At 37.1% G+C, this 27,965-nt stretch overlaps 1 protein-coding gene across 1 annotated transcript in view; it reads right to left on the bottom strand.

The window, feature by feature from the left end:
• Positions 1-25,470, bottom strand: part of slc17a7a (solute carrier family 17 member 7a) — a 34,641-nt gene extending 9,171 nt beyond the window's left edge. The window contains exons 1-6 of the mRNA XM_028455985.1: positions 25,368-25,470; positions 6,078-6,330; positions 4,181-4,299; positions 812-926; positions 649-736; positions 464-550 (exon numbers count right to left, since the gene is read on the bottom strand). Of these exons, the coding sequence (XP_028311786.1) occupies positions 464-550; positions 649-736; positions 812-926; positions 4,181-4,299; positions 6,078-6,330; positions 25,368-25,429 (724 nt within the window). The 5' untranslated portion in view covers positions 25,430-25,470. The remainder of the gene's footprint in view (positions 1-463; positions 551-648; positions 737-811; positions 927-4,180; positions 4,300-6,077; positions 6,331-25,367) is intronic.
• Positions 25,471-27,965: the final 2,495 nt, after the last annotated feature.

Below are 27,965 nucleotides of genomic sequence, written 5' to 3'. Positions count from 1 at the left end.
CGAACTAGATCAAAAACAGTGTCAAGTGACTCACTGCCCTCTTTGTTTGAAATGAAGAGTTAATATTGTTTAATGAGAAGCTAGTTAATTAACAAAAAAAAGAATTTATGAATAAAGGGTGGGATTAAATAAGCATGTACTTGTTCCCAGTCCCACTCCTTTTCGGAAATGTAAACTAAATTGCAAAATTGTGTTGAGAGTCTTTTTGTCTTTCTTTGTTTCTTATAATATTTTGTTTACATGTTTGAAATGAATCAAAATCAAATAAAAAATGTTATAATAGAAAGTCTGAGCCACTGCATCGGGATTTATCAATACTCTGATTTATGTGGAGGATATGTGACGTGAACACTTTAAAGAAAAATATGAATATGATGCTGCTACACACTATGGCATTACTTATAATTTTCAATATATTCACTAATTCACCATTTATACATATTTAAAGTAAGAGGAACTTTACCATAGACGTAAAAAACAGAAGGCCACCCAGTATATTGCACCAGTACTCCAGCTAAAGGCATAGCCACCACTGCTCCTGCGTATGATCCTGCATTAAGGACAAAAAGTGTTTATTATGAGTTTTATTTATTCAGGGTTTTGAATACAGTGATACAAAACTGTGACCGTGTGGTGCTGAAGCTTTACCACAAAAGGCAGTGGTGGCTAATCGACTCCTCTCCAGAGGAGGAGCCCATTTTGCCCAGATCCCATGGCACGCTGGGTATGAAACACCCTAAAAAGACATGATGATACATAAAGAGATTTTCTCACTGCTACATTAACTCCACATCCAGCACATGTGCACTACCTCCACAAGGCCTTGGCATATCCTGACCAGTATGACGCAGCTGTAATGACAGCGAGCGGCAGAAGGAATCAGCATGTTGAGCGTGGATGTGGCTACGATGGCAAAGCCAAACACTCTTAAAAAACACAAAAGACAAAACAGAAATAAATCACGAGGAAGAACAATTGTATTTATGTGAGGAACAAAAGGTTTAGTAGCATCTTCTTCAATGGTGAAGGATATGTTAAACGTTTTATTCCTGGGGCTGCTACTTCTTCATGATGGGAGAAACTAACAGGCTGTGTTCGAAAATGCCACACTCCGTACTATGCACTACAAACTCAATGACAGTGGCGGATGCTTTAAGACTACAAGGGAACCTCAGCTTCCCCTAAAATCAGTGGTCAAATATGTAGTGTTGTGTGTACATTTCATTGACTAAATATATGACAGAACACATGTATGTTTAGTTCAGAATCAGCTTCTTATAACAGGAAACTGACAGTGACAGCGTGACGTTCTTCATTCATTACCGCAGCGTCACAGTGTTAATAAACAGTGGTGAAGTTCAGCTTCAATTGACTTCAATGGGAGAGGAATTAGGGGTTGATCCACTGCAGTCAAACTAGACGCTCATTGGATAAATGCTCGGTTATGACGCACCTAGTCCCGCCCATCGGACGCCGGGCTTCACAGGAGGTCTATGGAGCAGTGGGCTGGATCTGTCTGTTCCGGACGCTGGAATAATGGATGATGATTGGATGATCTGTCTCAGGCTAATTCAATTTTGATTGACAGCGAAATGAGCCAATCAGAGAGTATGACGTTGTAAGCACACAGGCGGGTTTTTCAAATATTTCAGTCCGTTGCTCTGTGTTAACACGGAGACTTTGCTGATCCTCTCATAGCGAATTAACTTCTGACAAACCTAGTGTCTGTTTTTGGTGTTTGTGGAGACTGTTACTGCTTGTGTTGTGAGACTTTTGACCAAACACTCACACTCCAGCGCGCAGCAGCTGCGCGCGTGCGTGTGTGATAATCTACAAATAGTTGTTGACAACAAAATGTGAATTCTACTAGAATTCACATTTAAATAAACAGATACATTTTCTGAAGTAGGCAGAAAATGAGCTTCCCCTGCATGAAAGACCAGCAGCCGCCACTGCTCAATGAGTACATACTGGTATGTATGGTTAGTATGAGTAGGATGATGAAGTATACTTCTAAGTTTCCCAAGATGCAATTCAAACCTACAAAGACAAATCCCTGAAGCACACTGAGACTAAATATCTCTGTTGATTCTCCACCTTTGAAAGTTCTGAAAATATTTTAAGTGATAAAGTGACCAGGTAGAATATCAACATGTGGACATTTGATCCATAAAACTCACGGAAACACATTTCATGTTGACATTTCTGAGATTTTTGGAGAACCGCCATTGTGCTACTGACTAAACTCCTCGTTAACTTCAAAATAAGAGCCTTATTTACAAAAGTGTTAAAAAAAAAAAAACTGATGCTTGAAGCTGTCCCAGGACAATTTTAGGTTCCGCTCGCAATGCATCATGGGGTGGTTGAGTATGAGTAATGTGCCCACCGTGCATACTTAAAGGGCCCATATAACGCTAAATCAACTTTTCTGTGCTTTAAACATCATAAAAGTGCTATTAGGGCTTCATACACATGTTCATACACAAAGTGTTTTTTCATTGATTCCCTCAATCGTTAGTTAAAGGGTGATTTGCTCCTTTCTTACTGCAGGGTGAGCCCAAACACCTCGCTCCAATTTGATGACACGTTCCCACTTTGATGACAAATTTGACGCAGCACCGAGCTGGAGAAGCCACGCCTCCAGGAAGCTCTCTGCCGTGATTGACATGTAAACAGACACGTCCACAAAGGTGAGCAATTCAGCGTCCTTCGCGCAGTGCTATGTATGTATTTTCTACAGTCTATGTATGTACCGGTGAACGCCCCGCCACCACGTTCTGTCTCATGTTTATAAAGCAGCATGAACTCGGCTACGGAGTGGGTGGGAGGAGGGCGGGCCGTCCTCTGACCGTGCGGGGAGGAAGAACTCAGTGTCCTGTCTATAGACACGCCCACTTATGAATATACATAAGCAGGCTGCAAATCAGCCTGTTTGTGTAGAGTTGGTCAGAAAGTGACTTTTCAGTGGCTAAAACTCTGGAAAACAGGCGAGTTTGGGAAAATAAACCTCAAATACTATGTTTTGGGGTTCTTAGAACAAATAGAGATGGGTGACATGGGACCCAATATACTATACATCTGGGTATTTCTTGCGTACTCAATCTTTGCATACTATCTAATGTGGACGCACTACATACTCATTTTGACGTCAGACTTATTTTGAGTAGTACGTTAGTATGCAATTTTGAACACAGCCACGTGATACGAATAAAAACAAATGAAAAAAGGTTTTCTACAATTACATTTACATCTGCAGCTCTAGGAATAAAATAAAATTAAAGATCATCAAGTAACAACCTTTTACGCTATGTTGATTGACATATTTAAAATATTTAAACAACTTAGATTTAAATTTCTGTTATCATAATGATATTATCAGATTCCATGATGTGGCACTTGTATCCAACCATGTTTAAAAAAAAGCATATTTAAAAAAAAAAAAAAAAAATCCATCGTCTACAGACCAGTTTCATCTAAAATGGGCCCCAGGTTATAGGCAAGGATATAAGCTATTTCAACATTATTGTACTCCAGTTTGCACTCCCATAAACAATATACAAAGTATGCAATTTTTAATCTAATATGGGGACATTTTGTGAAATAATTTGAGGAAAATTTCAAGATTTACATTTTTTTTTTAGTTTTTTAAACACTGTCATTAAAAATGACTGCCATCATGTGATATATGGATGGGGAAACTGAGGCCTTGAGTTTGACACATCTGCTCTGAGGATTATACACGCAAATAACAAAACAAAAAATAACAGACACACAAATTCATTTCTACAGACAGAAATTGCTGGGCGATCTGGGAGAACAGGCAAGCTACACACAGACAGGAGAGGTAGAAAAAGGTACAATGATACCCACCACACTGAGCAGCCTCCTCCAATGAGAAAAGAAAACAAAAATCCTCCAACCAACCATTGTCATCTACTCAGGCTCAAGCCCATCACTTCCAAACTCAGTGGCATGATTGACAACCACCTTAATATCAATCAATACGGAGAATATTTCTGCCTGTGTCTCAACAAAGATGTATGCAGTGCTTTCCAGGGTTACACATGAAGAATTACTCACTGTACTAAGCTTTTAAGAATGATCTCTTGAAAATAAAATGTTGTTTCATTACTTTTTGACATGTCGACAGGCGTAGATTCTGAAATGTAAATACATTTACCTGTTGGCTGCAAACTTTTGACATATAAATCCACCTGGGATCTGTGTGACGATGTAGCCCCAGAAGAAAGAGCCGTGGATCATCCCCACCGTCTCTGGGTCCCACGTGAACTGTGCAGCCTTGTGAGGGAATGTCAGAAATATCAGACACGATGCACAATTAAAAAAAACAAGACGACATAGTCATCAATGGTTGTCATTATAACTCACAACCTTTTCCTAAATGTCCTAAATCTAAGAACTTAGATGTATACATAAGAAAATATTATCACATCAGAATATGAAATTACTAATTAATAATTATCTTAAACAGGTTCTGAGTAAAGCTGTCCTCTTTGAAGATACCTCGAACACGGAACAAGGGCAATAACTCCAAAAAAAATAATTACATACTTCTCATTTTCGAACTCCATCAAGGTATAGATACCCTGAAGCCACACACTGAATTTGGTTATCGTATCTTAAACAGTTTCAGAGAAAAGCTGTCCCCTTTAACTCAGACGGACGGTGCTCAAACCTACTGTATATCCCCTTCCACGCTTTGTGGTGGGTAATAATAATACCAAAGGGATGCTGCTTAATTTATAATCTACAGTATTTGCTTCAATCTGTTTTTTGTGTCAGTGTTTTAGGGCAGACTCTTTGTGTTTTGTGGAGCTAAGTCGCTTCAATTAACCGGATTGACCTGTTTATTATGACGAGTGGTGTCACTTAAATTAAAGGCCTCATTCTAAGCTTCTTCCTCATCTGCCTCAAAATTTGAGCCTCACCAGCTGCCGTAGCTAAAGCAAGTAACTGTGACCAAAAAAATCTGATGAAGCCTGGTTAGAGAACTCATTTTTCATCATGAATGTGACCTAATTACAATTGCAATGAATTACAATTATTATTTGGACCTCATTTAAAGCCAAGATTGTGATATTTTGGGAAGCAAATTTAGATTTATTTTTAGCCATAATCTTTTGACTAAAATGCAATTTAGCTTTAGTGAAAATTTAGTCATCAGGACTATTTCAGTTAAAGTGTAGTTTTAGTAATCTAAATCAGTGGGTCTCAACCTTTTCAGCCCGCGACCCCCAAAATAAAGATGCCAGAGACCGAGTACATGAACATTTCAAAACAGTCATGTGGAGACAAGGCCATCTATAAGGGGGAATAAAGGGGGCAAGTCAGCAAAAATAATGGTCCATTGATATATGAATGGGTAATGTAATCTAAAAAGTAAGAACAATTAGTTTAAACTGGCAAATAATGGGCATGACAAATTGTGAATGTGGATAATTTGGCAAAAAAAAAGCACGAGATATAGTGAAAAGAGGTTAAAAGTGACAATAATGGGTCAACATATGTGACATTAGGTGGGAAAAGTGGTGGAAAGGGTTTATAAGTGCTGAAAATGTCTTCAAAGTGAAAAAAAAATGTACAGAAAAGGCGTTGAATGGAGAAGTGGCAGAAATAGGAGTAATGTAGCAAAAACGCATTAAAAGGAGCAAAAAATAGGGCAAGAAATAAAAATAGGTTGAAATATGGCAAGTTTGGTGGAGTTGCAGAAAAAGGATAAAAATAGCAGAAATTAGCTCAAATAGTCCAAACAATATCCTTAGTTTCTTGAAGGCATCAGCGTCTCGGGGCCCTGACCCCAAGGTTGAGAAACATCAATCTAAATGACATTAAGATTTCAGTCGACTAAGTCCGTTACTGATATAGTCGACTAAAATATAAAGCATAAGAGTTTATGCATTTTTCAAAGATTAAATTGCCATTGATCAACCTGATATGTGATGTCATTAATGTTTGTAAATACACACACAGACACATTTGATGTGATCAGTTTAAGAATGTATATTATTTTTGTTAACATGCATTTTTTCAATTTATTCATTTTTTTTTTTGCTTACCACAAGAACTTCTTTATTGCCTTTGTACACAGTGTGATCATTGACCATGCTCACAATGGCCACCCCTAAGTTGCACCGGATACCAAAGGAGATGCAGAAGCCCAGGCCAGACAGAATGGCAATGATGTATCGTCTTGGCAAACCGAAGCAGGTACAATCCACCACCGGCATCTCTTTCTCCTCCACCAGCTCAGGACGACCCTCCGCCGATAACTCAATGGTTTCTCCATTTTGCTGCCGTTTCTCGATCAGCCTACGAGACAAACACAAGGGAGGGTATGAAGTTTGTATCCAGTAATACCTAGTAGAAGCAGCAGCTTTCTGGTGCGAGGGTGCCATTTCTTATAACCAGTTATAAGTAGGGTTACTGGTTGCTAAATGGACAAGCTACTCAATTATAGAAAAAATAATAATCACGATTATTTTAGTCATAATTGAAATCATTATTATTCAAACGATTACTCGTCAACCAAAAAGTTATTTATTTTTCCTTCAAAACAAGATAAAATATATTCTTTAAACATGAATAAAATCCTTCAAACACTAAAATCAAGTATGTTCACTTTTGCACAAAACAAAACATTTCTTGCACGTGACGCGTCTTTGCTCTAGATCAGAGGTATAACAACTTTTATCACAGCGGGGCCAAAAAAAATGTGTTTGTTTGATCAGAGGGTCACATGATCAACATTCATGTCTGCATTTAGAATAATGAGCGATCTGAGCATTCATACAGGAAAGAATAAAGAGTTTCTATAGTCATTTTGTGTACTTTTCTGTCATTTTGTACATTAACTTTGGGGGCCACATAAAATAACCCGAGGGCCGCATGTGATCCCCGGGCCGCCAGTTGTCTATGTCTGCTCTAGATCTTCATCATCAAACCCAAAGTGTTCCCATGTAAGAGAATTTGACTTGTTTAACAAGCGTTTTTACTGCCATGTTTAAAGACTGCTAGCAACAACTTTTGACGTGTTCGCCTGCAGGCTAGGCTAGCGTTAACTTTGGGGCGAGGCAGAGGAGCTTGTATGTGCATGGATTAAACCACTCAAGTTAGCATTAATAATTGGTGCGTGATTAGCTTTATTCTTTGTATATATGCAAAATTGTGGAAGTTTGTTTTATTTAAGGGTGCAGTTTGCAACTCTTATAAAAGTGACTTTTTGTCATATTTGTTAAAGCTGTCACTATGTAAGGACAGCTTTACATCAAACTAGTAGTTTGTATGAAAAAAAACAGGCTCATTGATGAGCTGTCTGACAGCTGTTGCTCACAGGCGCCGCCCCTTTCCAGAGCGCCGTCTTTTTTACAGTGTATGGTCTGGAGGATTAGAAGATGGAATTGGTGATTTTTCTGCTTGAAAGATAATTACTGCTGCTTGATTTACATTATGTTTGATTTGTAATTGTTACACTAGAACTCTGTAGTTCAATATGCCATTATCCTCTTTGCTAACTAGATATATACAAAACAAAACTGAAAAAGCCTTTTGGACAGTGGTTCTGTTACCAACCTTTTTTGGGTCGTGACCAGTGACGTGCCGTCAGGGAAGGCAAGGTAGGCAGTGCCTACCCAAGGGTGAATTGATATTTTGATTATTTGTTTTAATTATAATAATATAATTATAAATTATTCATTCTTCCATTTCCAATAGCCTATAGTACCTATAAGTTTGAAAGTTATTGAAAGCGCTATTTCCTGGAACAGCTGCACAGTCTCACTCCGCTCTAAGGCAGAGGGAGGCCACGCTCCCTCCCAAAGGCACGTTGCTCCTCTTCCTCCGTTTCCATTGCGTGGTTTTACGAAATAAACCAAAATGACAACCATTTACGTCCAAAGGCAGCGTAGAGAGCTGCCTTTGTATCAACTGGCAAAAATAAGCATGAAATATGGTGAAAAGAGGTTAAAAGTGACAATAATGGGTCAGCATATGCAACATTAATTGTGAACAGTGGTTTAAAAGTGCCGAAAATTTCTTGAAAGTGAAAAAAATGTGCAGAAGAGACCTTAAAATCTGATGGAGAAGTGGCAGAAATGGGAGTAATGTGGCAAAAATGCATTAAAAAGAACTAGGGATGTCCCGATACAACTTTTCCACTTCCGATAAGATACCAATATTGCAGCCTTGCGCATCGGCTAATACCAATATTGATCCGATAGGATATCAGCACGAGTCATACATGCTTTTATTACTTATTTTGTAGTGTGCAATGTTATAAAAGGTTTGATCAAGTGATGTTACTCAAACAGAGAACAATAGTGAACAACAGTAGGTTACTTTGTTGGAGTGTGAACCAAAGTCACCTATGGAGCGATGATTTTATATGCAGTTTGATAAAAACTGTTATTCGTTTTCTGGCTGATTTCGAACCAACACCTCTAAAAACAACAAAACTATGACAAGAAAAAGTGATGAAAATAGGTTAAAATATGGCAAGTTTGGTGTAGTTGCAGAAAAAAGGGTAACATGTTCTTTGTTATCATTTATACAACATGTACTAATGCTCACTGACATGAAAACAGTTTACAGTTTATGTCTGAATATAGTAAAGCTACAACAATACGTCTCTTTTACACTACTTTGTTTTTTTCAAACGGAATACAAAAGTACGTGAAAGCTGTGAAAACAAAGTGTTAAAACTTTTTAGGATTATGTAATTAATTTGTCTACAGAATTAAAAAAAAAAAAAACACACAATAATTTTATTGTTTTTAACAAATAATAATTAAATGTAAAACTCTTACACAACATATACCTCAACTATCTGACTGTTTATGTTATTAAAACACAATTTCTCAATCGATTTACCATTTTTTACTCAAATTGGAAGTGTGACTTTTTTTTCCACAGGAGTCAAACTGAGGAGTGAGAGGATGGACCATCTGTGTGTGTTTCAGCCTCCGTTCTTTGGACAACACGACACCACCCACTAACAATCCTGCTCACATTTATCAGCCTGCAGGCTCCACTACATGTTCCTGCACAGCTACACATTTCACCACAGTGTCTTTTTCTGCGTGTTTACTGTTAAAAACGTGCTGGAATTAAATTGGTTGTCTGCGATCATGTTTGACTTCACAGCAAAGTACGCTCCTATGTGTTAGCCATCCATTTTCCATCGCGCTGATCCACTTAATCACTGAGCTGGAGAATTACGCAGGAACAAGCATAACCGTCACAAGAAGGGTTTGATGGATATCATGACAGAAGTGGCTTTTTCTATAAAAAAAGAAAAAAAGGTCTAATGGGGTCGTCTTATGTCACTAAAATCAGAAACCTCTGTTAATACCTTGACGCTGGTGAAATATTGATGCTTTTTTGGAGTAAATTGCAAAATCTATTGCATTTTTTTCACCAAATTGAGTTTTTGACTATAGTTGAGTTCTGATAGTTCACGGTTATGTGTATAGATTGCACTCCCTCCCCCATTTCTGCACAGCAGCCACGCAGTAATCTCTTTATTCATCCATACTGCTGTTCACAACTCAAGAGACGAAGCATCAAAACAAAACAATCGAATAACAATAAACTCCAGGGCATAATCATTTTGTACAAGTCAGTTATTAAAACAGTAAAGGAATAGTTTGAAAAAATAAATAAATAAATAAAATTAAAAAAAAAAAACTGTTTCACTGAGATTAGAAAACGCTGCCCCCTCCCTCTCTCACTATCTCTCTTTTAATCTGTCACAGCATTCAGATTAGGATTACAAAAATGATTTACTTCCGGAAATGAATATGAACAGGCAGACTTTCAGTAGGGAGGCGTGGTTTGGCACGCTTTTCTTTTCCTTCTGTCACGACACGATACTAAGCACATGTTTTCATTCGATATATACACACGTTTTTAGTTTATTTTGGAATAGATTTATAGTTTTTTCTGATAACATATAAGCAGTGATAATTACTGATGCAGGAAAATGTTATGCACAATCCCATCCAATCACAGTTAATCATATAAACATTAATATAATCCATAATGAAAACAATTCACTCAGTTTAAAAAAAAAAAATACACATTTTATTCATTGACAATAGTTCGATTCATCGGCCGGCCGATTTAATCGGACAATTTTTGCATGTTTTACGTGTATCGGCATTGGCCGATGCGTGCTGCTGCATTCGCCAATCCACTTTATATACAGAACGGCTGCCACAGGCTGCTCCGTGTTGCTGGAGACAGAGGCTGCAGAGTGCAGAGCCCCTCCCCCCACGAGCAGAGCATGAAGGAAGCTCTTCAACCCAAACGGCAAGTTTTAAACTTTCAAAGCATCTCTTAACTGTTTAACTTAGCTGATGTTGTTCCGTGGTTCCACGTGTTGCTGTTGCAGTTGTATTTAACAAGCAGCTGGCTGGAGGTTTGGTGCGTGTGTGTGTGTGTGTGTGTGTGTGTGTGTGTGCGTTTCTCTCTCCCTCCATTTCTGCTTCTCAACATTACAGCGAAATGAGAGGTTATCAGCTTAGGCTGATGGAAAAAAATCGGTATCGGCCCTAAAAAAACACATATCGGTCGATCCCTGATTAAAACAATCACATTGGCAAACAGACAGAACTCTGGCAGATCATCCACACACTGACAAGTAACGATAAAACTAAAAAATAAATAAGACAAACTAATTTGACTGAAAAAGGACGGCAGCAAGATTCAAAACACGACTCTGGCTATGTTTGAAATTTCCTACTCCGTACTATACACTACAAACTCAATAAGTAAATACTGTCTAATATATACTATAGTAGTATGTCTACTATATGTATGATTAGGATGATGATCGACAATGATCGTTCCCACTAAAGTATACTTAAAAGTTTCCCAAGATGCATTTCAAACCTACAACAACAAAAACCTGAAGCACACTGAAGCTAAATATCTGTTGATTCTCCACCTTTGAAAGTTCTGAAAACATTTTAAGTGAGAAAGTGACCAAGTAGAATATCAATATGTGGACATTTGATCCATAAAACTTGCGGAAAACACATTTCATGCCAACATTTCTGAGATTTTCGGAGACCCTCCATTGCGCTTCTGACAAAACATCCAGGTTAACTTCAAAACAAGAGCCCTAGTTACAAAAGCGTTAAAAATGAAGACAAGATGAGATGCTTTTATTCTGAAAAGGGGATGTTTGATTTTTTGCTTGAAAATGGCCGCAGGACGATTTTAAATTGTGCTCGCAATGCATGATGGGACGGATGAGTTTGACTAGTGTGCCCACGGTGCATAATTAAAAAATGCCCCAATATAGTATACATCCAGGTATTTCTCACCTCCTCAATCTTTCCATACTATCAAATTGTAATACACTACATGCTCATTTTGATGTCAGACATAGCATGAATAGTGCATTAGTATGGGATTTCGAACACAGCCAAGGTCCCTTAGGAAAGCTCTTCTTCTCTGCTTCATTGTCTACTACCAAACTACAGAGTTGGAACTGTCACCCTTGTGTTCATAGGTTATTTTTCGGGTGACACCTGTTTTTATCCTCTTTCCGTAAACAAAAGAGATCGACATTTTTAACTTTCCCTGATTATTTAGAGCAATCAAAAGCAACATAAACTGCCATTATGACCTAAAAATCTGCTAAATGATCAAAAAATCTGCTAAATGATATAAAACAGGGGTTCTCAACTGGTCTCACCCTGGGACCCACATTTTGCCACAATTATTAAATTATGACCCACTTTTTTTCCTCAATTCAACAACCAAATTTAGTTTTTCAAAAACAGCTGTTGAAAACACACATATATAATCTTTTTTTAAAACATAAATACTGTATTTTCCTGTGCAACATGCATTTCACAGCATGCCTGTCAAATAAAAGACAAGTCCAACATACGAGACATTAAGTCTTAATTTATTTTTGACCAGCTGTCCGTGACCCACTCAGTACAGTTGAGAATCGTTGATCTAAAAAGCAGACTGAATGTTTCACTCCAATAGAAAACAATGGGATTTTTACAAGCAAATGGGGGTGTATGATGTCATCAATCACGTGATTTCAAGATGACGGTTCTAAAATGGTAAAGTCGTCCCTTTTTCTAAAAACTTAAAAAAAAAAACGAAGATGGTGTGAAAATAATGCGTTTTGTTTGGCATAGATCTTCTAATGAGGACATTTCAAAGGTTTTACGCCACCTTTGTAAAAACAGTGGAGGATTCCTTTAAAAACTGTGACTGCAAATATTGTAGATGACAAAAGCACCCTAACAAATACTACTGTTTATCTCCTCAGTTGTTCTCATGGTATATTTGGTGAAATCTCCACTGATCTCTACCAAAGCTTTCATTAAACAAGCACAAATAAGAACAATTCATGGAAAGTAAAGAGATCAAAATGCTGACTGGAAAAGAAGAAGAAGGGTGTCATCATATTTTTCTGATGAATCATTTGATCGCCTGTGTTCTGTTGCCCTTCATGAGCCACACGAATGTGCTGACTCGCCCCCCCCGTGAGGAGCTCAGCGTCGGTCCATCTCGGTGAAGTTTACAGGACGGTCCTCATTAAAGCCAAAGACAGATTGTAGCTCCACACATCCACATATGCTACCAGCTAACGAGACCAGCCCACAGCCAAACGTATTGTTTATTATGTTGGTGTTTCACTGAGGGGCAAACTCGTGTTTCAGATACTGAGAGCTCTCTTTTTCAAAAGGTTTTAACATTTCATTTCAGTGTCGTTTTATTTTTTTTTTTAGCTATTTGTAGTTTTAAGGAAGAAAAGGATTGTCTGAGTGAGTATCACAGGCCATTGTGTGTTGGTGGATATATGAAAGGTATGAAAGGTGCCCTGATTGTTTGCTTTCACGTGAGCAAACAGACGCATGTGAGCTGATGGAGCTCGCCCTGATTGGTCTCAGCTGGTAACGACTAATGAGCCACAGAGCAGAGCGGCCATGATGAGTCCTGTGACCTCAGGCTCTCTAAAACATCACAGTTACAACAGCAACCTGAGCATGATACTCCACGTTTCACCCCAGCACATGAAGCATCATTTACAACTTCTCACATTTTAAAATCCACTTGAAATAACCAATCACAGCATTACAACTTAATCTAGAATCTTTTTTCTACTAAGATTTCAAAAATAGGGCGTTCACTTATTTATTTGTATTTCGAAATTATTTGAACCTAAGACCTTACGCCAGTGTTTTTCAACCTTGGGGTCGTGACCCCATGTGGGTTAAATGGGGTCACCTGAAATGTCTAGTAATTGATCAAAAAATAATTACTGATTAAAAATAGTTTAACAAATATATAAAAATGATGAAATTATTCTTATTAAATCTATATATTCTTATCTGTTAATCCAGTGTTTCTCAAATGGGGGTACGCAATGGCACTACAGGGGGTACTTGAAAGAGAGAGAGAGAGAGAGAGAGAGAGAGCGAGAGAGAGAGAGAGAGAGAGAGAGAGAGGGAAAATAAAAGCATTAAAAATCGAAAGTGACTATTTGTATGGTTGCCGTACGAACAACCCCCGGTGCTATTGGTACGTTTACCAAAGTACACATATGTAGCGTCTTAGGGTTAGGGTTAGGTTATAACCCTATATTGCAACACTTTTTAGGGTTAGGGTTAGGTAAAGGAGTGTGTTTTCTCGATGAGACCCCCCGGGGGGATTCAGGGACCCCCCCCAATTGAATAGAGAATCAAAGGCAGGCACAGGCTGATGCTTAACCCTATATCCCAACAATTTTAGGGTTAGGGTTAGGTTTAAGATTAGGTTTAGTGTTAGTCACATGACCTAAACTGACCAATGAGGGGCGCTGCATACGGATAGAATGTCGGTATGTTGATACGGCAACCGTACGGATAGTTACTGCCTTAAAAATATGGGGTTATATTTCTATTTTTTACTTGAAAATGATAATCATAATACTGATGATGGAAATGATTTTGATTAGAACATGAACTGAAAAAACAAGAGTCAGTCTTGGTCCCACACCAGGTGAGAAATGACCAGCAATGATAAAAACTATAGAAATAAATATTTTCAGGAGACACTAAATCCTGTTTCTGGTTTACAAAATGAGATTCTTTAAACTGTGTGTTATCACTCATTCATTCCATCATTATGTTCAATAGTTGTTTTTTTCACAGAAATGTGAGCAAAATGTTGTAATTGGACAAAAGGGGTATTTTAGATTCAGAAATAAGAGAAAGGGGGGACATGAGCCAAAAACGTCTGAGAACCACTGCATTAATCTATATTCTTATTTATTAATCTTAATTTGGTTTTATGTATTAATTTATATATATATATATATATATATATATATATATATAATCTATTAATCTATATATTTAATTGTTATATAAATTCTTTGAGCACTACAAGATCACTATTGTTGTAATCAGCACTATATAAATAAAGTTGAATTGAATTATTATTAAATTATTTTCATAATTAAAACACAATAACTGTATTCTAAACTTTTCGAACACAAATCTAGTTCAAATAAAATGCAGTGTAAAAATATCTGAGGTGATGCAATTTGTCCCTAATCTTGGCTACGACAGTATCCTAAAGACAGTATAACAAACATGATGAAAAACTTAATTCTAGAGAGAAAGAGAAAATGTCTTTGGGTCAGCAAAATTTGTGATATCGAAATGGGGTCACGATCCAAAAAAAGTTGCAATTATATATATATATATACTGTATATTCTGAATCAGTTAAAAAAAAAATCCTTATCTCTCATACTTGAACTTTCAAAACTTATTTCATAACTGACCAATCTTTATTAAATTTGACTCACTTATGTTGAGTTGGTTCCTCAATGACCTACTGTATTGTTATTAATGGCGATACAAATGTCTTCCAAGCCTTTAAAGTTTGAATCATCCTGATACCATGATGAGAATCACTGATCCAGATAACTGACAATATCTGACAATGACATTTGTGCTCTCTGTCTGCTCTTCTTTATCTATACAATGTTTCCTTTTGTCGTCTTTAAATAAAACCGACAGTGCTAAATATTACATTGTCTCGAATCAATCTAACATCAAAGATCAAAGAAGTTCAATGTCTGCATTTTCTATGCTTTTCACATCTAGAACTCTACATACATTTGCGTTATCAGCTGCAATAAAATAAAGCTGGAACCTCACGTGTGGGTCAGTGACCTGGGATTTTGGTTGGGCTGTGTATTAAATTCACAGAGTATTCTGCTTAATCCTCTCATATGAGGATGAACGAGACTCAGAAACGGGAACAGTGAGGGAGTTAAGACATTACATAACATGGGACATCCTAGTCATTATTCATCCACATGTGTAGTACGTTGAATTGATGTTGCATTTTTACCAATGCACGGGTAAATCAATATTTCCTCTTTTTTTCTATGCCATTTTTTTTTTTTTTTTTTTTTAATGACATTTATTGAGGTTTAGCAGTGGTTTTAAAATATGGTGTTGATTTTTGGATTTTGATTCCAGGATGATTGGAGCTGTGTGCTCTCTCTGCAGTGAACAGATTGGGTCTCTGTGGGACTGTGTCACCCAGGGAGGAACCCTCCTCCCCTTCCTGTCACACTACTGTTTTGTCATCTCCCCTGCCGACACACACACACACACACACACACACACACACACACACACACACACACACACACACACACACACACCCTGACCTTCATAGACGTATAATCTAAATACCTCCATACTATAATTAAGGCTGTAGTCATGCTCTTTATTAGCATTGTGATGCATTTATTAATTTATTGATGAGTTGCTTTGTGCAACAACAGAGGTGTAAAGACTACTAATATATCCTACTCAAGTAGAAGTACTGTTACATGATTGAAATTGTACTCAAGTACAAGTACAAATAAGTCATACATAAAATACATAAAATACTCAATCCGCAGTAAAAAGTAGCTTAATTAAATAGTACGCAAAGTAAAGTTACAAGCTACTTTCACCCCCCACATTTATTTTTGGAAACAAATCTTGCCACGCTTCGTCCAATAACTGAAGGGTTGGGGGTTCGAATTCCATTCTAGCCAAGTCATTGTCGTTGTGTCCTTGGGCAAGGCACTTCACCCACATTGCCTCGTATGAATGTAGTGTGTGAGTGAGTGTTGGTAGTGGTTGGAATGGCCAATGGTGTATTATGGCAGCCACGCTTCTGTCAGTCTGCCCCAGGGGGAGCTGTGGCTACAATAGTAGCTTACCACCACTAAGTGTGGAGTGAAATAATAATGCCACGTTGTGACCAAAATAAGACGCTATATGAATCCAATGCATTATTATGATTATGTATAAACTAAAAAAGGAAGAGACCAAATCTTTGGCGATTAGGACTTAATTTATTTTCCTATTAAGAAAAATAAAAGGGTTATACAAATATACAATCCTTTTTTAAATAAAATAAAACCAATTAATTTAATTTAAAAATAAAAAATAAATTATCAGGCTCGAATTATATCTAAACATATGAACTCTAAAACAGTGCCATGCCAAATGTACCATGTGGGTAAATACCAACATAATAGGTAGAAACTCCAACCTGAACCAAGGAAGCGCCATGGCCGTTGATCAGAAATGGTACAGATAACATATGGATTATGTTCAATATGATCTGTGGTCAGCAGTTTATGAAGAGACTATGAAACGGAAATATAAAAAAATTATCCCAAAAAAAAAAAATGAAGTACAAGTACCCATAAAAGCAAGCAAGAAATTCATTACTAACCCCTCAGTGTAACAACATAATCCTAGAGAAAGAATGATCACACAATGTTGTTTCTTCCTTTGCTTTCAAACCAAGCCACTAAAACAAGGTTCTACTCTAAACTGGAGCTGAGCTAACATGGTGAATGCTAACAGGCATCCTGTGGGTTGCAGCTGACTCTAAAAACGACCTGAATGTGTGAATTATCAGCGACGCCTCTCTCTCTCTTTACCTGTGTATAAGTATAAACCTTTAGCAAAAACTAAGGGTGTCCCGATCCGATATTGATATCGGCTAGCGGTCCGATATGAGCCAGAAAACCAATATCGGATTTTATCAGACTGCATCTAAAATCTCCGATATATTAAATTATTATATTTATTCAATTATAGAATACTGTAGATATTATGTTGAAGGTTAAAATGTATGTAACCAATTGGTTAATAATAAAGTTTTTCCACATACCTACTGTTGCTGACTATTGTTCTCTGTTTGAGTGACATCACTTGATCAAGCCTTTTCTAACATTGATATTTTATCGGTTCGATATCGGCAACGGCTAATACCCAAGGCTACAATATCGGTATCGTATCAAAGTGAAAAAGTTGCATCGGAACATCCCTAGATGTAGAACAACTCTTTTTTTAAGTTTTTGTAGGGCTAGGCGATTTTGCCTAAAAAAAAAATTATCTAATTGTTTTAAAGAAAAATTAAAGTTTCGATTTGATTTTCAATTATTTTTTTTTCAATGCACTTAAAAATGACTGCAAGATATATTGTCAAAAGTGCACCTTTATTGCTGTGATTGTCCTCAAGAGTTAAAATGCATAAAACAATCCCAAAATAAAAAGTAAATGAGGCTCTGTCATTCAACAATTTCAAGATTTAACCCAGGTTTAAGCAAAAGTGCAACAGCGCCTTCACAGTAGCTTAAATTTTCTGATTAAGAAATCAGATAACTACACATTTTATCATCTATAACATTACAATTAAAAAAATAATAAACTATTCCCTTAGCATCTCAACATAGTGCAAATAAAAAATTAAACATGCCTGTGGCACACATATAGCCTACTCAAAGGCATACCTGTCAAGTTTTGGATTTGAAAATAAGGGAAACTTTCTGGCCCCCACTACGAGCCGTCCCTCCTGCCCAACCAAGCTCCAGTATCCCTTATATTTTAATATAGATGTACAATAAATCTAAAATAGCCACTTGTCAACCACTTACTAAATACAATTATGTGATTAGAATCTGGTAGGTCGACCTTTATTAACATTTAAATGCTGTGAACATTCCTACTAGGGCTGGGCAATATGGACCAAAACTCATATCTCAATATGCTTTCTCAAAATATAAATCTAGATAATTTTATTAAATAAAGTCTGACCAGAAAGACAATTCTGGGTTAAATTTGCTGATGCAAAATGCTACACAGAGACATTTATTAACAAAAATCCATCAAACTGAGCTTTACATGTTGTTCTGAGAAGTAAAAGCAGTGACTCCTAAAACTAGTATTTTGTTTTATATGATATGTGAAATATTATAGTTTTCTATATCGCCAAAATAAAAAACTTGATACATCTTGAATCTCAATATATCGCCCAGCCCTAATTCCTAAATTATAAAACAGCCTAAATTAAAACATAAATGTGTATATGAAGCACATGTGTTTATTTAATATACTTACAGTTTATATACAAGTCAACACGTTGCATATTTACTGTTAATTTCACTTTGTTTGTCTTTAAGTTAAAGATTAACATTTTATTTTCATTATATATTTTCTTATAATTTCTCATGATCACTCATGTGGTTCTCTGGTATTCACTAATGACTTATTAGACACATTTATTACAGACTTTACATCCTTTAACACTTTTTTAAAGCAGTGTTTATTTGTGGAGCTTGTGATTGGCTGATTTTTCATGGTGACTTACGTCATTCCTTCCCCCATGGTAGACGTTAAAATCTCAGTTATTAATCTAACAGAACGTGTAACTGTGTCACATCCTGCTGCTCTTTATGAAGATAAACTCTCTGTCACATTTTACAATGTATTTACACCAGAGAAAGTTCTCGCGAGGCTTGTGATGGCGTTCAGTTTAGTAAGGCATCTTTTATTTATTAATACATTAAAAAACGGGATATTTACGGGAAAATACTAATACGGGAAAATGGCAGGGAAGAGGGGTAAAATACGGGAGTTTCCCGGCCAAAACGGGATACTTGACAGGTATGCTCAAAGGGTAAACACATGTAAACAAAGAGGGGGCTGGCTCACATCGCGCTACGGTAACTCACAAGGACGGAACACAAAAAAGTTCAAAACAATTGTGGTGGGAAAAAAATTTAAATATATATATTTTTTTTTTTTTTTTAAAGGATTTTTTTTGGCTCTAGTGGCCTTTATATGACAGTTGCTTGACAGGAAAGGGGTCAGAGAGAGCAGGGAATGACACGCAGGAAAGGGTCCCAGGCCGGGAATCGAACCTGGACCCGCTGCAGGTGAGGAACTATAGCCTCTGTACATGGGGCGGGTGCTCAACCCACTGAGCTAAACACCACCCAAATATATATTTTTTATATTTAAACTCGAATTTGCAAAATAAAAATCGTTTTTATCTACAAATTTGATAAAATCGATTTTTTTGCCCAGCCCTAAGTTCTCTATTCTTTCTCCTGTATTCAATTTTTTCGTTGAGCTTTGATAAGTTCTGCATATCTCCAAAAGTGTTGCACCATCTTCTGATCATGCACACGTATAGAGCTAACCTAAATTAACTTATTGAATAGTATGTTAAGTAATATTTTGACTGAACTACTTTTACTTGTCTCGCTGGACTGAACTATTACAATTGAACTTACTGAAGTATTTGCATAATATTACTTACGTGTTGAAAGTAACTAAATAATCTCCAGCATAATTTTCATTATCAAAACTGCAAATAAGAAAACAAAATCTGTTACATGTTAACAGTACTGTAGTATAACTGAATAAAACTATAGTGTACATTTAGGTTTGTGTTTAATAAAACCACACCAAACAAATAAAATCACCATTATTCACAGAATGAACAAAGCTGTTCAATGGGCTCAACATTACACAAGTCTGGGTTCAATGACACAACTGCATTCAACTGTTTTATTGGCCAAAAAACAATTTAAACACTTGTGTATTACCCCAATATATATATATATATATATATATATATACTGTATATATATATATATATATATATATATATATATTTGAATTACCTGTGGTAATCATCAGGAATATTTTTATATAAACAATAAAAAACTAATAAAATGCAATTTTTAGTGTGTCTTTTGTGTAGCTAACCAGACCTTATATTGCCAGCAATAAATTCCATGAACGTGGGCCTAAGATACGCCAATGGATGATTAGGAGGCGTACCTTCATCCTTCTCAGGGTCAATCTCTGCCAAAGTGACAGTCCCAACAACACCACCACTATTAGAAAGACGTGACCTGCCTCTCTCTGATTTGCTCTTGTGTTGACAAGTCCTTCTGTATTAAATCTATGGTAGAACTGGGACAACCTGTATGAGAATCTACAGAAAATGTTTAGCATCAGAACTGAAGTAATGACAAAACCTGAGCTGACAGGAGAGAAAAAGTCCTGAGTAACAAGAGTAAACATAGAAATGCAGTTGAGCAAAAAGAACAATATTTACTTTTAAACGTCATGGAGTGAAAGTAAGGCGTAACCCCCCAAAAATAACACGACTCAAGTAAAGTACAGATGGGCTGTGTTTGAAATTGCATACTAACGTACTACACACTACACACTATATACTATTATTAGGAAGATAACCATTCCCACTGAAGTAAACGTCCAAGTTTCAAACCTACAATGACAAAAACCTGAAGCACACCGAGGCTAAATATATCTGTTAATTCTCCATCTTAGAAAGTTCTGAAAACATTTTAAGTGAGAAAGTGACCAAGTGTGGAGGCCACACTATGTAGCTCCACTTAAGTTAAGTTATTTTCTCAGTTACTTCACATCAATATTTCTTTCAGTTGAAACTCAACATGTTTTGTTTTGTATTGTTTGCAGCTCTCCCCTGAACAATAAGAGTGGCATCATCCAAGATGGCTGCTAAAGGAGGGCGGAGTTAAAGCAGAAGCTACCATCTTGGGGAAGCCACTGGGGGGGGGAGGAAGCTGTCTGTTTAATTTGTTTAGTGATTTAATAGTGAATTAGAAATGTTAGTTTAGAGTTATATTGGATTGGTTTATTATGTTTATAGTTTAGTTCGATACATTGCTTCTATTAGTTTAATTATAGGTTTTCACCACTGTATGTTTGAAAATTCCCACCCCCTAATTATCTTTGTTGGCCAGTCACCTGTGTTTATAAACAGCACCATATTTGTCATTGGGAGGTCAGTGGGGAAAGGTAAAGTTCCTGTGTTCACCTTAGTTCATTAGTTTTGTTTGAAGTTACTTGATAGGTGAATTTTTGTTAAACTTAAATATTTTGTTAATAAATTCAATCATCTTTTTTGAAAGCTACACTTGTGTTCCTGCTTTTGCTGTTAGGTCCATGACACCAAGTAGAAACCCATGTATTCATTTGATCCATAAAACCCACGGAAACACATTTCAGAAATTTTTCAGACACCCGTCATTGTGCTACTGACAAAACTTCTGGTTAACTTCAAAACAAGAGCCCTATAAAGTGTTAAAAACTAATGGAAAACAAGAAGAGATGCTTTTGTTTTGAAAAGGGGATGTTTGATATTTAGCTTGAAGGAGGTACCAGGATGATTTTATGTTCCGCTCGCAATGCATCATGGGTATTTCTCACGTACTGAATCTTTTCATACTATTCAATGTGAACGCACTACATACTCATTTTGACATCAGACTCAGTATGAGTAGTACGTTAGTATGGGATTTTGAACACATCCATAGGCATAGTATAGGGTGACCAGATTTTTAAAACTCAAAACTGGGACAGTAACTTTACCAAAGAAGATACAGATTTTCAAAAGAAACTATTTGCATATGCTTTTATTTGTAATTAAAAAAGGTCACATAAATTACATTTATTTTTCCTTCCTTTTAGATGAAATGTATTATTGCAACGTCTGAACCAAATCTAAAGTGGCCATCAGTCAAAAAAAGCTACATCTTAAGTTAACATAAAATAGTTTTGAATAATCAAAAAACAAGTTTTTCTTTTTGGCATGTTTAAGGAGAAAGCACGAGAGAAAGCGAACGAGTAACATTGTCAATGCCATCGACCAATCAGCATCGAGTTGCAAATGCATAGAAGACTTTTGAGCTTTTTAATTGGTTTATATTGCAAGTGCTACTATAGTAATTGCTGTGATTGACAGCTCACTGTCCACAGAGATTACATTTTTAAACGAAATGCGCTTTCAGGGTCTTTTCTGTCAGCGGGAACAGACGTTTATTTATTATTAAACGGGACAAAGGGGACTGAGCTTGTCAAAAATCGAGACAAATCAATGGTTTGGGGGAAATATTGACATGGGACGTAACTCTGAAAATAGGGACTGTCCCGGGTAAATCGGTCATCTTACCATAGTTAAGAATACTTCTTAAAGGGCCCATATTAAGCGAAATCAACTTTTCTGTGCTTTAAACATCATAAAGTGCTAATAGAGCTTCATACACATGCCCAAAGTGTTTTTTCATTGATTCCCTCAATCGTTAGTTAGAGGGTGATTTTCTCCTATCTTACTGCAGGGTGAGCCCAAACATCTCGCTCCAATTTGATGACACGTTCCCACTTTGATGACGAATTTGACGCGGCACTGAGCTGGAGAAGCCACGCCTCCATGAAGCTCTCTGCCGTGATTGACATGTAAACAGACACGTCCACAAAGGAGAGCATTTCAGCGTCCTTCGTGCAGTGCTATGTATGTATTTTCTACAGTCTATGTATGTACCGGTGAACGCCCCGCCCCCACGCTCTGTCTCGTGTTTATAAAGCAACATGAGCTCGGGTACGGAGTGGGTGGGAGGAGGGCGGGCCGTCCTCTGGCTGTGTGGGGAGGAGGAAGTCAGTGTCCAATCTATAGACACGCACACTCATGAATATGCATAAGTAGGCCGCAAATCAGCCTGTTTGTGTAGAGTTGGTCAGAAAGTGACCTTTCAGAGGATAAAACGCTGGAAAACAGGCGAGTTTGGGAAAATAAACCTCAAATACTATGTTTTTAGGGTTCTTAGAACAAATGGAGATGGTGAAAAATAGCAAATTAATTTTTCCACCACTGGTCCTACTTTAATATAAAGATCAAGGTGAAGGAGATCCAACAACTTGTATCAATTCCTCAAAATCTGTATCAAAATTTCACATTCAGATTTTGTCCAAACGAGAAACTTTAAAACCAGCAAATGAAATAAAAAACATGGTGCCGTTGCCCTCACCATTGTTTGAATATTTAATTCAGAACCATCTCTTAAACTAAAGGCTGTAGCTGAAAAATGCACTCCACTGCGAGTGGAATGGATTAAAAATGGATTACCTGTTATATTCTGCATTGCCCTTGGTGTAGTGAGACATACTAAGCCCTTCTGTAGCCGCTGAGCAATCATTCAGCCAACAACAGCCACCAATCTATCTAAAAGCATGTTTTATTTAAAAATTGGACTCGGTGCTTAAGATGTCAATTTCTGCAAAAACTTGTTTGAGGTGATAAAGTAAAGGAAGACATTACAGGTGAATGTCAGGGTTATTTCTCAGGTGATGACCTCGTGGTTTTGGGGACATTCATGTGAGTGGAGTTCGTGCTTACCCCAGTGCTGTTTAATATAGAAACAGGAGACGCTTTCTGATGGAGAAAATGTTTGAATAATAGATGAAATCCTGGCGGTTTTCATCAGAGAGGATCACAGTTTTTTTTTTTTTTCTGTGATCGCACACATCTGCTCACAAGGTGCAGCTAGGGATGCCCTTTGTTGAAGATTAGGTCTATATTCACACATGCACACATTAATACAAACACAATTTTCACCTGTTTGTTTAACCTAGTATGATTCCAGTTTCTTTCTTTTTTTTTAACTTCTGCTTGCACTTAACACTGATATGGAGCCAGAGGTCAGTAGCTAAGCTCGGGAAACGCCCACTGAATCCAATCCAACACATCACATCATTCACGGCATCATCACCAACCACGTGCACGCGCCCAGCACCAGTAAAACAGCCAGAACCTGAGATATGCATGTCTCCTAATCTGAGGGACCCCCATAGGTTGGAAGGATGCCCCAATGGAGGGACTAGGATGGAGGAGAGAGAGAGGCAAAGGCTGTAGGAAGTGACATAGATGAGGACGGCGAGGGTGGGAGGGGAGCCATGGGGATTTGCATGGCTCGACAGCTGGACTGAAAAACAGGCTATATCAGGACAGGATTTGGAAGTTTGGTTGCTACCTCCAATCCTCAGAGAGAAAAAGCTTTTTGCATGAATGTCCTATCAGTTTACTGCATCTTTCTCCTTTTTAAATAAAGTAGCCTGTCTTACAAGTTTTAAAATAATGTTAGATTTGTACAGAAAACTAAAACAAAACAAACAAAAAAAAAAACAGATCCTCATATGTAAATTATAATAATGATATGATCAAAATAAAAAATCAATTGGCTAAAAAAAAGGGCGACCGTGGCTCAGGTGGTAGAGGGTCGTCTTCTGATCGAGAGGTTGGAGGTTCGATCCCAGTACCTGACTATGTGTCGAAGTGTCCTTGGGCAAGACACTGAACCCTAAGTTGCTCCCAGTGGTCGACTAGCGCCTTGCATGGCAGTCCTGTCCCACTGGTGTGTGAATGTGAGAGTGATTGGGCGAATGAGCTGATATGTAAAGCGCTTTGAGACTGCTTCAGTGTGGTGATAAAGTGCTATATAAAATCAAGTCCATTTACCATTTACCATTTCAAAACAAGGCAATTTTTAAACAAGTCACTCTATATTGGACAGATAGATAGATAGATAGAATAGATAGATAGATAGATAGAACTTTAGAGCCCTTCATTCATCCACTTGGTGCCAATAACGCACTGACACATTATGTAACCAGACTTTCTCGTCTCTGAAAAGCCACTTTCACTAATAAAACAAAAAAGCAAACCAAACAATAACTATATCAGATCACATGTAAAACAGATTTTCTGCTTCCAAATGATCACCAGCAGTGAGTCTGGAGCAGTAGTTTATTACAGGATGGAATATTTTCAGTGAAGCCTCAGCATTATTATTATTATTTATTTATTTATTTTTTTTAAAGCTAAACACATCTTGAATGAGTTGAGAGTCAAACGTTAACTTCAGCACATTTTAACACTGTTTTTAGTATCTGAGCTCTGAAATGCGCGGTGCGTAAAAGCAGACCAACAGTCTGCGTGATGTTTGCATTAAAAACTAACCCGTTTAATTCATGTTCAATAAAAATGAAGAAAATAATAGAAACCTTTGTTCTAAAAGTTTTCATGAGGAGAGAAGTGAGGATGAGACCCTCGCTGCGTCCCGCTACAGACAGCGCGTAACCGCCAGTCAGAGGTTAGAGGTCAGAGGTCAAGGGTGAACTCAGAGAAGTTTAAATAGTACCTGTTAATTTTTCCAAGCGTTTTACCAGCGACGGCCTTAAACCTGTCCGGTCGGATCTCCATCCTGGCTGCTCCGTAACACACCGACCGGTACTGATGTCCTGCTCACCCACACAGCTCTCTCTCTCTCTCTCTCTCTCTCTCTCTCTCTCTCTCTCTCTCTCTCTCTCTCTCTCTCTCTCTTTCTCTCTCGCGCGCGCATCCTTGGGTTTCCTGTGGAAAACGTGTGAGTTAATTTACCTAAATCATCATCGTTGACACATTAAACTTACATTCTAATGTGCTGGTGAAACTTTTTCCATCTGTCAGATTTTTTTTTAAGCTAAAATAGTGTAACAATTAGGGGTGTGCATTGCCATGAATCTGACGATACGATAAGATACGATATATCTCAATAAATCCCGATACTACGGTGGCCCTGAAGTACAAATGCAAAAGAGAGAACACGCAAAAAAGAAAAAAAAAAGTAAACACAAAAAAACTAAATACAAATGTAAAAAACAAAACAAAAAAAACCCACAAACAGAAAAAAACACAAAAAACAAAAACAAAAAACAAACGTAAAAGACAAAACACAAATGCAAAATTGCTAATATTTCTGGGTATTGGAACAGACGGTAGTGTCGTCCAATTAGCATGTCTCATGTCACCACCCCCCGTTATTTTTTGCATTTGTGTTTTGTATTTGCATTTTATTGTGTGTGCGTGTGTGTGTGTGTTTCTTTCTATTCAGGACAACTGTACAATACTAAACAATAAAAAATACATCACGATATATGACAATATCAATATTTAAAAATGTCACCTTTACTAGTACAAAATGGTATTGAAATACATATATAAATATAATAAAGTGAAAGTGAAATATATTTATTTTTCTTTTAAACTTACGAGAACAAGTAAATAGTAACTACGTAATTCAAGTACCAATGTCAAAAACAAGTGGTATGTTTATCAAACTGTCAAATTAGATTTTTCAAAAAAGTTTAACTTTTGCTTTTACTACAGATTCTGATTCTAAGTTCTTAAATTCTTAAAAAAAAACAAAAAAAACAAGGTCTGATGTGGGTCACTGACACCTAGTGACCAGCCATTAAGTGCTATGCATATGTTTGCGCAATTAAATGGTTTTTGCGTTAAAAAAAATCACGCGGTGAAATCAATTTTTTTCATTTGAGTCCTAAAAACAAGCAAATTTAAAATCTTATTTTTGTTTTTGGGCAAACATTGTAGGAATAGGTGTACATGGACTTAAAAATAAATTTAACGTATTGACACAAAAAATCTCTTCACATTTAATCTTTTTTTTAGGGCTGGTTAATGTTGTCTATTATGTAGTTGAAGATGTTAATATGCATTTTCTGTATGGCCTTAAATAGTTTTATTTAACTGGAAAATAAACTGAGAAATAAAACCACACACTTGAATTACTACATGCTACTACAGTATGTATTAACCTAACATGTATTGTTATGTAACTTTTGGAGGAAAGTACTTGCAGTTGTCAAGAAAAGATAAAGAATAATGCATCAAATCTCAAGAAAATTAAAAAAAACTCTCAAAAATATACAGATTACTCTCGAACACTAACTCTAATCACTTACCAATTGCTAAAAGGGAGGCTGAACTCTCAATCACCACGAACACCGATTTCTAGACAGAAATTTGTTGTAATACTTTTAAGATGACAAAAAACACAAACCTTCAGCTAATTCAATACAAGGTCCTCCACAGATCCCACATTACCCAACAGAAAATGTATAAAATGGGCTTCTCCGCAACAGACATCTGCTCTCAGTGCACCCAGCGAACAGCTGATTCATATTTACATGCCTTATGGCTTTGTTCCCCAGTTCAACAATTTTGGTTTCTAATTACTGAAAAACTGTCCTCCATTTTGGACTGCGGGATTCCTCTATCTCCAAATCTATGTCTGATAACCTGCTTTGAGGAGCGTTGGACTCCTTTTTTAACTGCATTAAATCTCGATTTCTTAGCCTGATGATCTAGCCTGCAAGCGACTGCCAGCACCACTCTTTACTAATACACTAATCCAACTGTAGACCTGGACCTTCCTGGACTTGTGGGGTGGCCTGGGTGGCTTGGGTGGGTTGCCGAGGTGTCTGGGTGCCTTCCTTCTGGATGTTCTCGAGGGCTCTGGGCTGTTTGATTTTGCTCTCCTGCCCCCTCAATACACGTCTGGGTGGTCCCCCCCTTACCCAGGTGTAACATTGCCCTCTCTTTTTATATTCTCCCTTCATTAAAGTGTTTCTTACCCTTCCTTGGGGAGGACTGATGATGGTCACAATTATGCAATGTGCAGACAACTACAAAAAAAAAAGAATACATCATATTGTCAATCATTTGTAAACTGGTTTAATAACTGTGCATTACTTACAGGTGTTTAACGTTTAAGTCAGTGCTGGCACTGTATATCTATTCATCTTATTATGTATTGTTTTTTTTACAGTGCAATATATATATATATATATATATATATATTAAAAGAACATTATTACTAGACATTTAAGGCAACCCTATTTTATTTCCAGGCAACCCCACATGGGGTCACGAGCCCAAGGTTGAAAAATCCTGGTTT

This window comes from Gouania willdenowi, chromosome 8, assembly GCF_900634775.1.
Source record: "Gouania willdenowi chromosome 8, fGouWil2.1, whole genome shotgun sequence".
Classification (NCBI taxonomy): domain Eukaryota; kingdom Metazoa; phylum Chordata; class Actinopteri; order Blenniiformes; family Gobiesocidae; genus Gouania; species Gouania willdenowi.
Note: the sequence above shows the minus strand (reverse complement) of the source record. Positions and strands in the feature narration are given on the sequence as shown.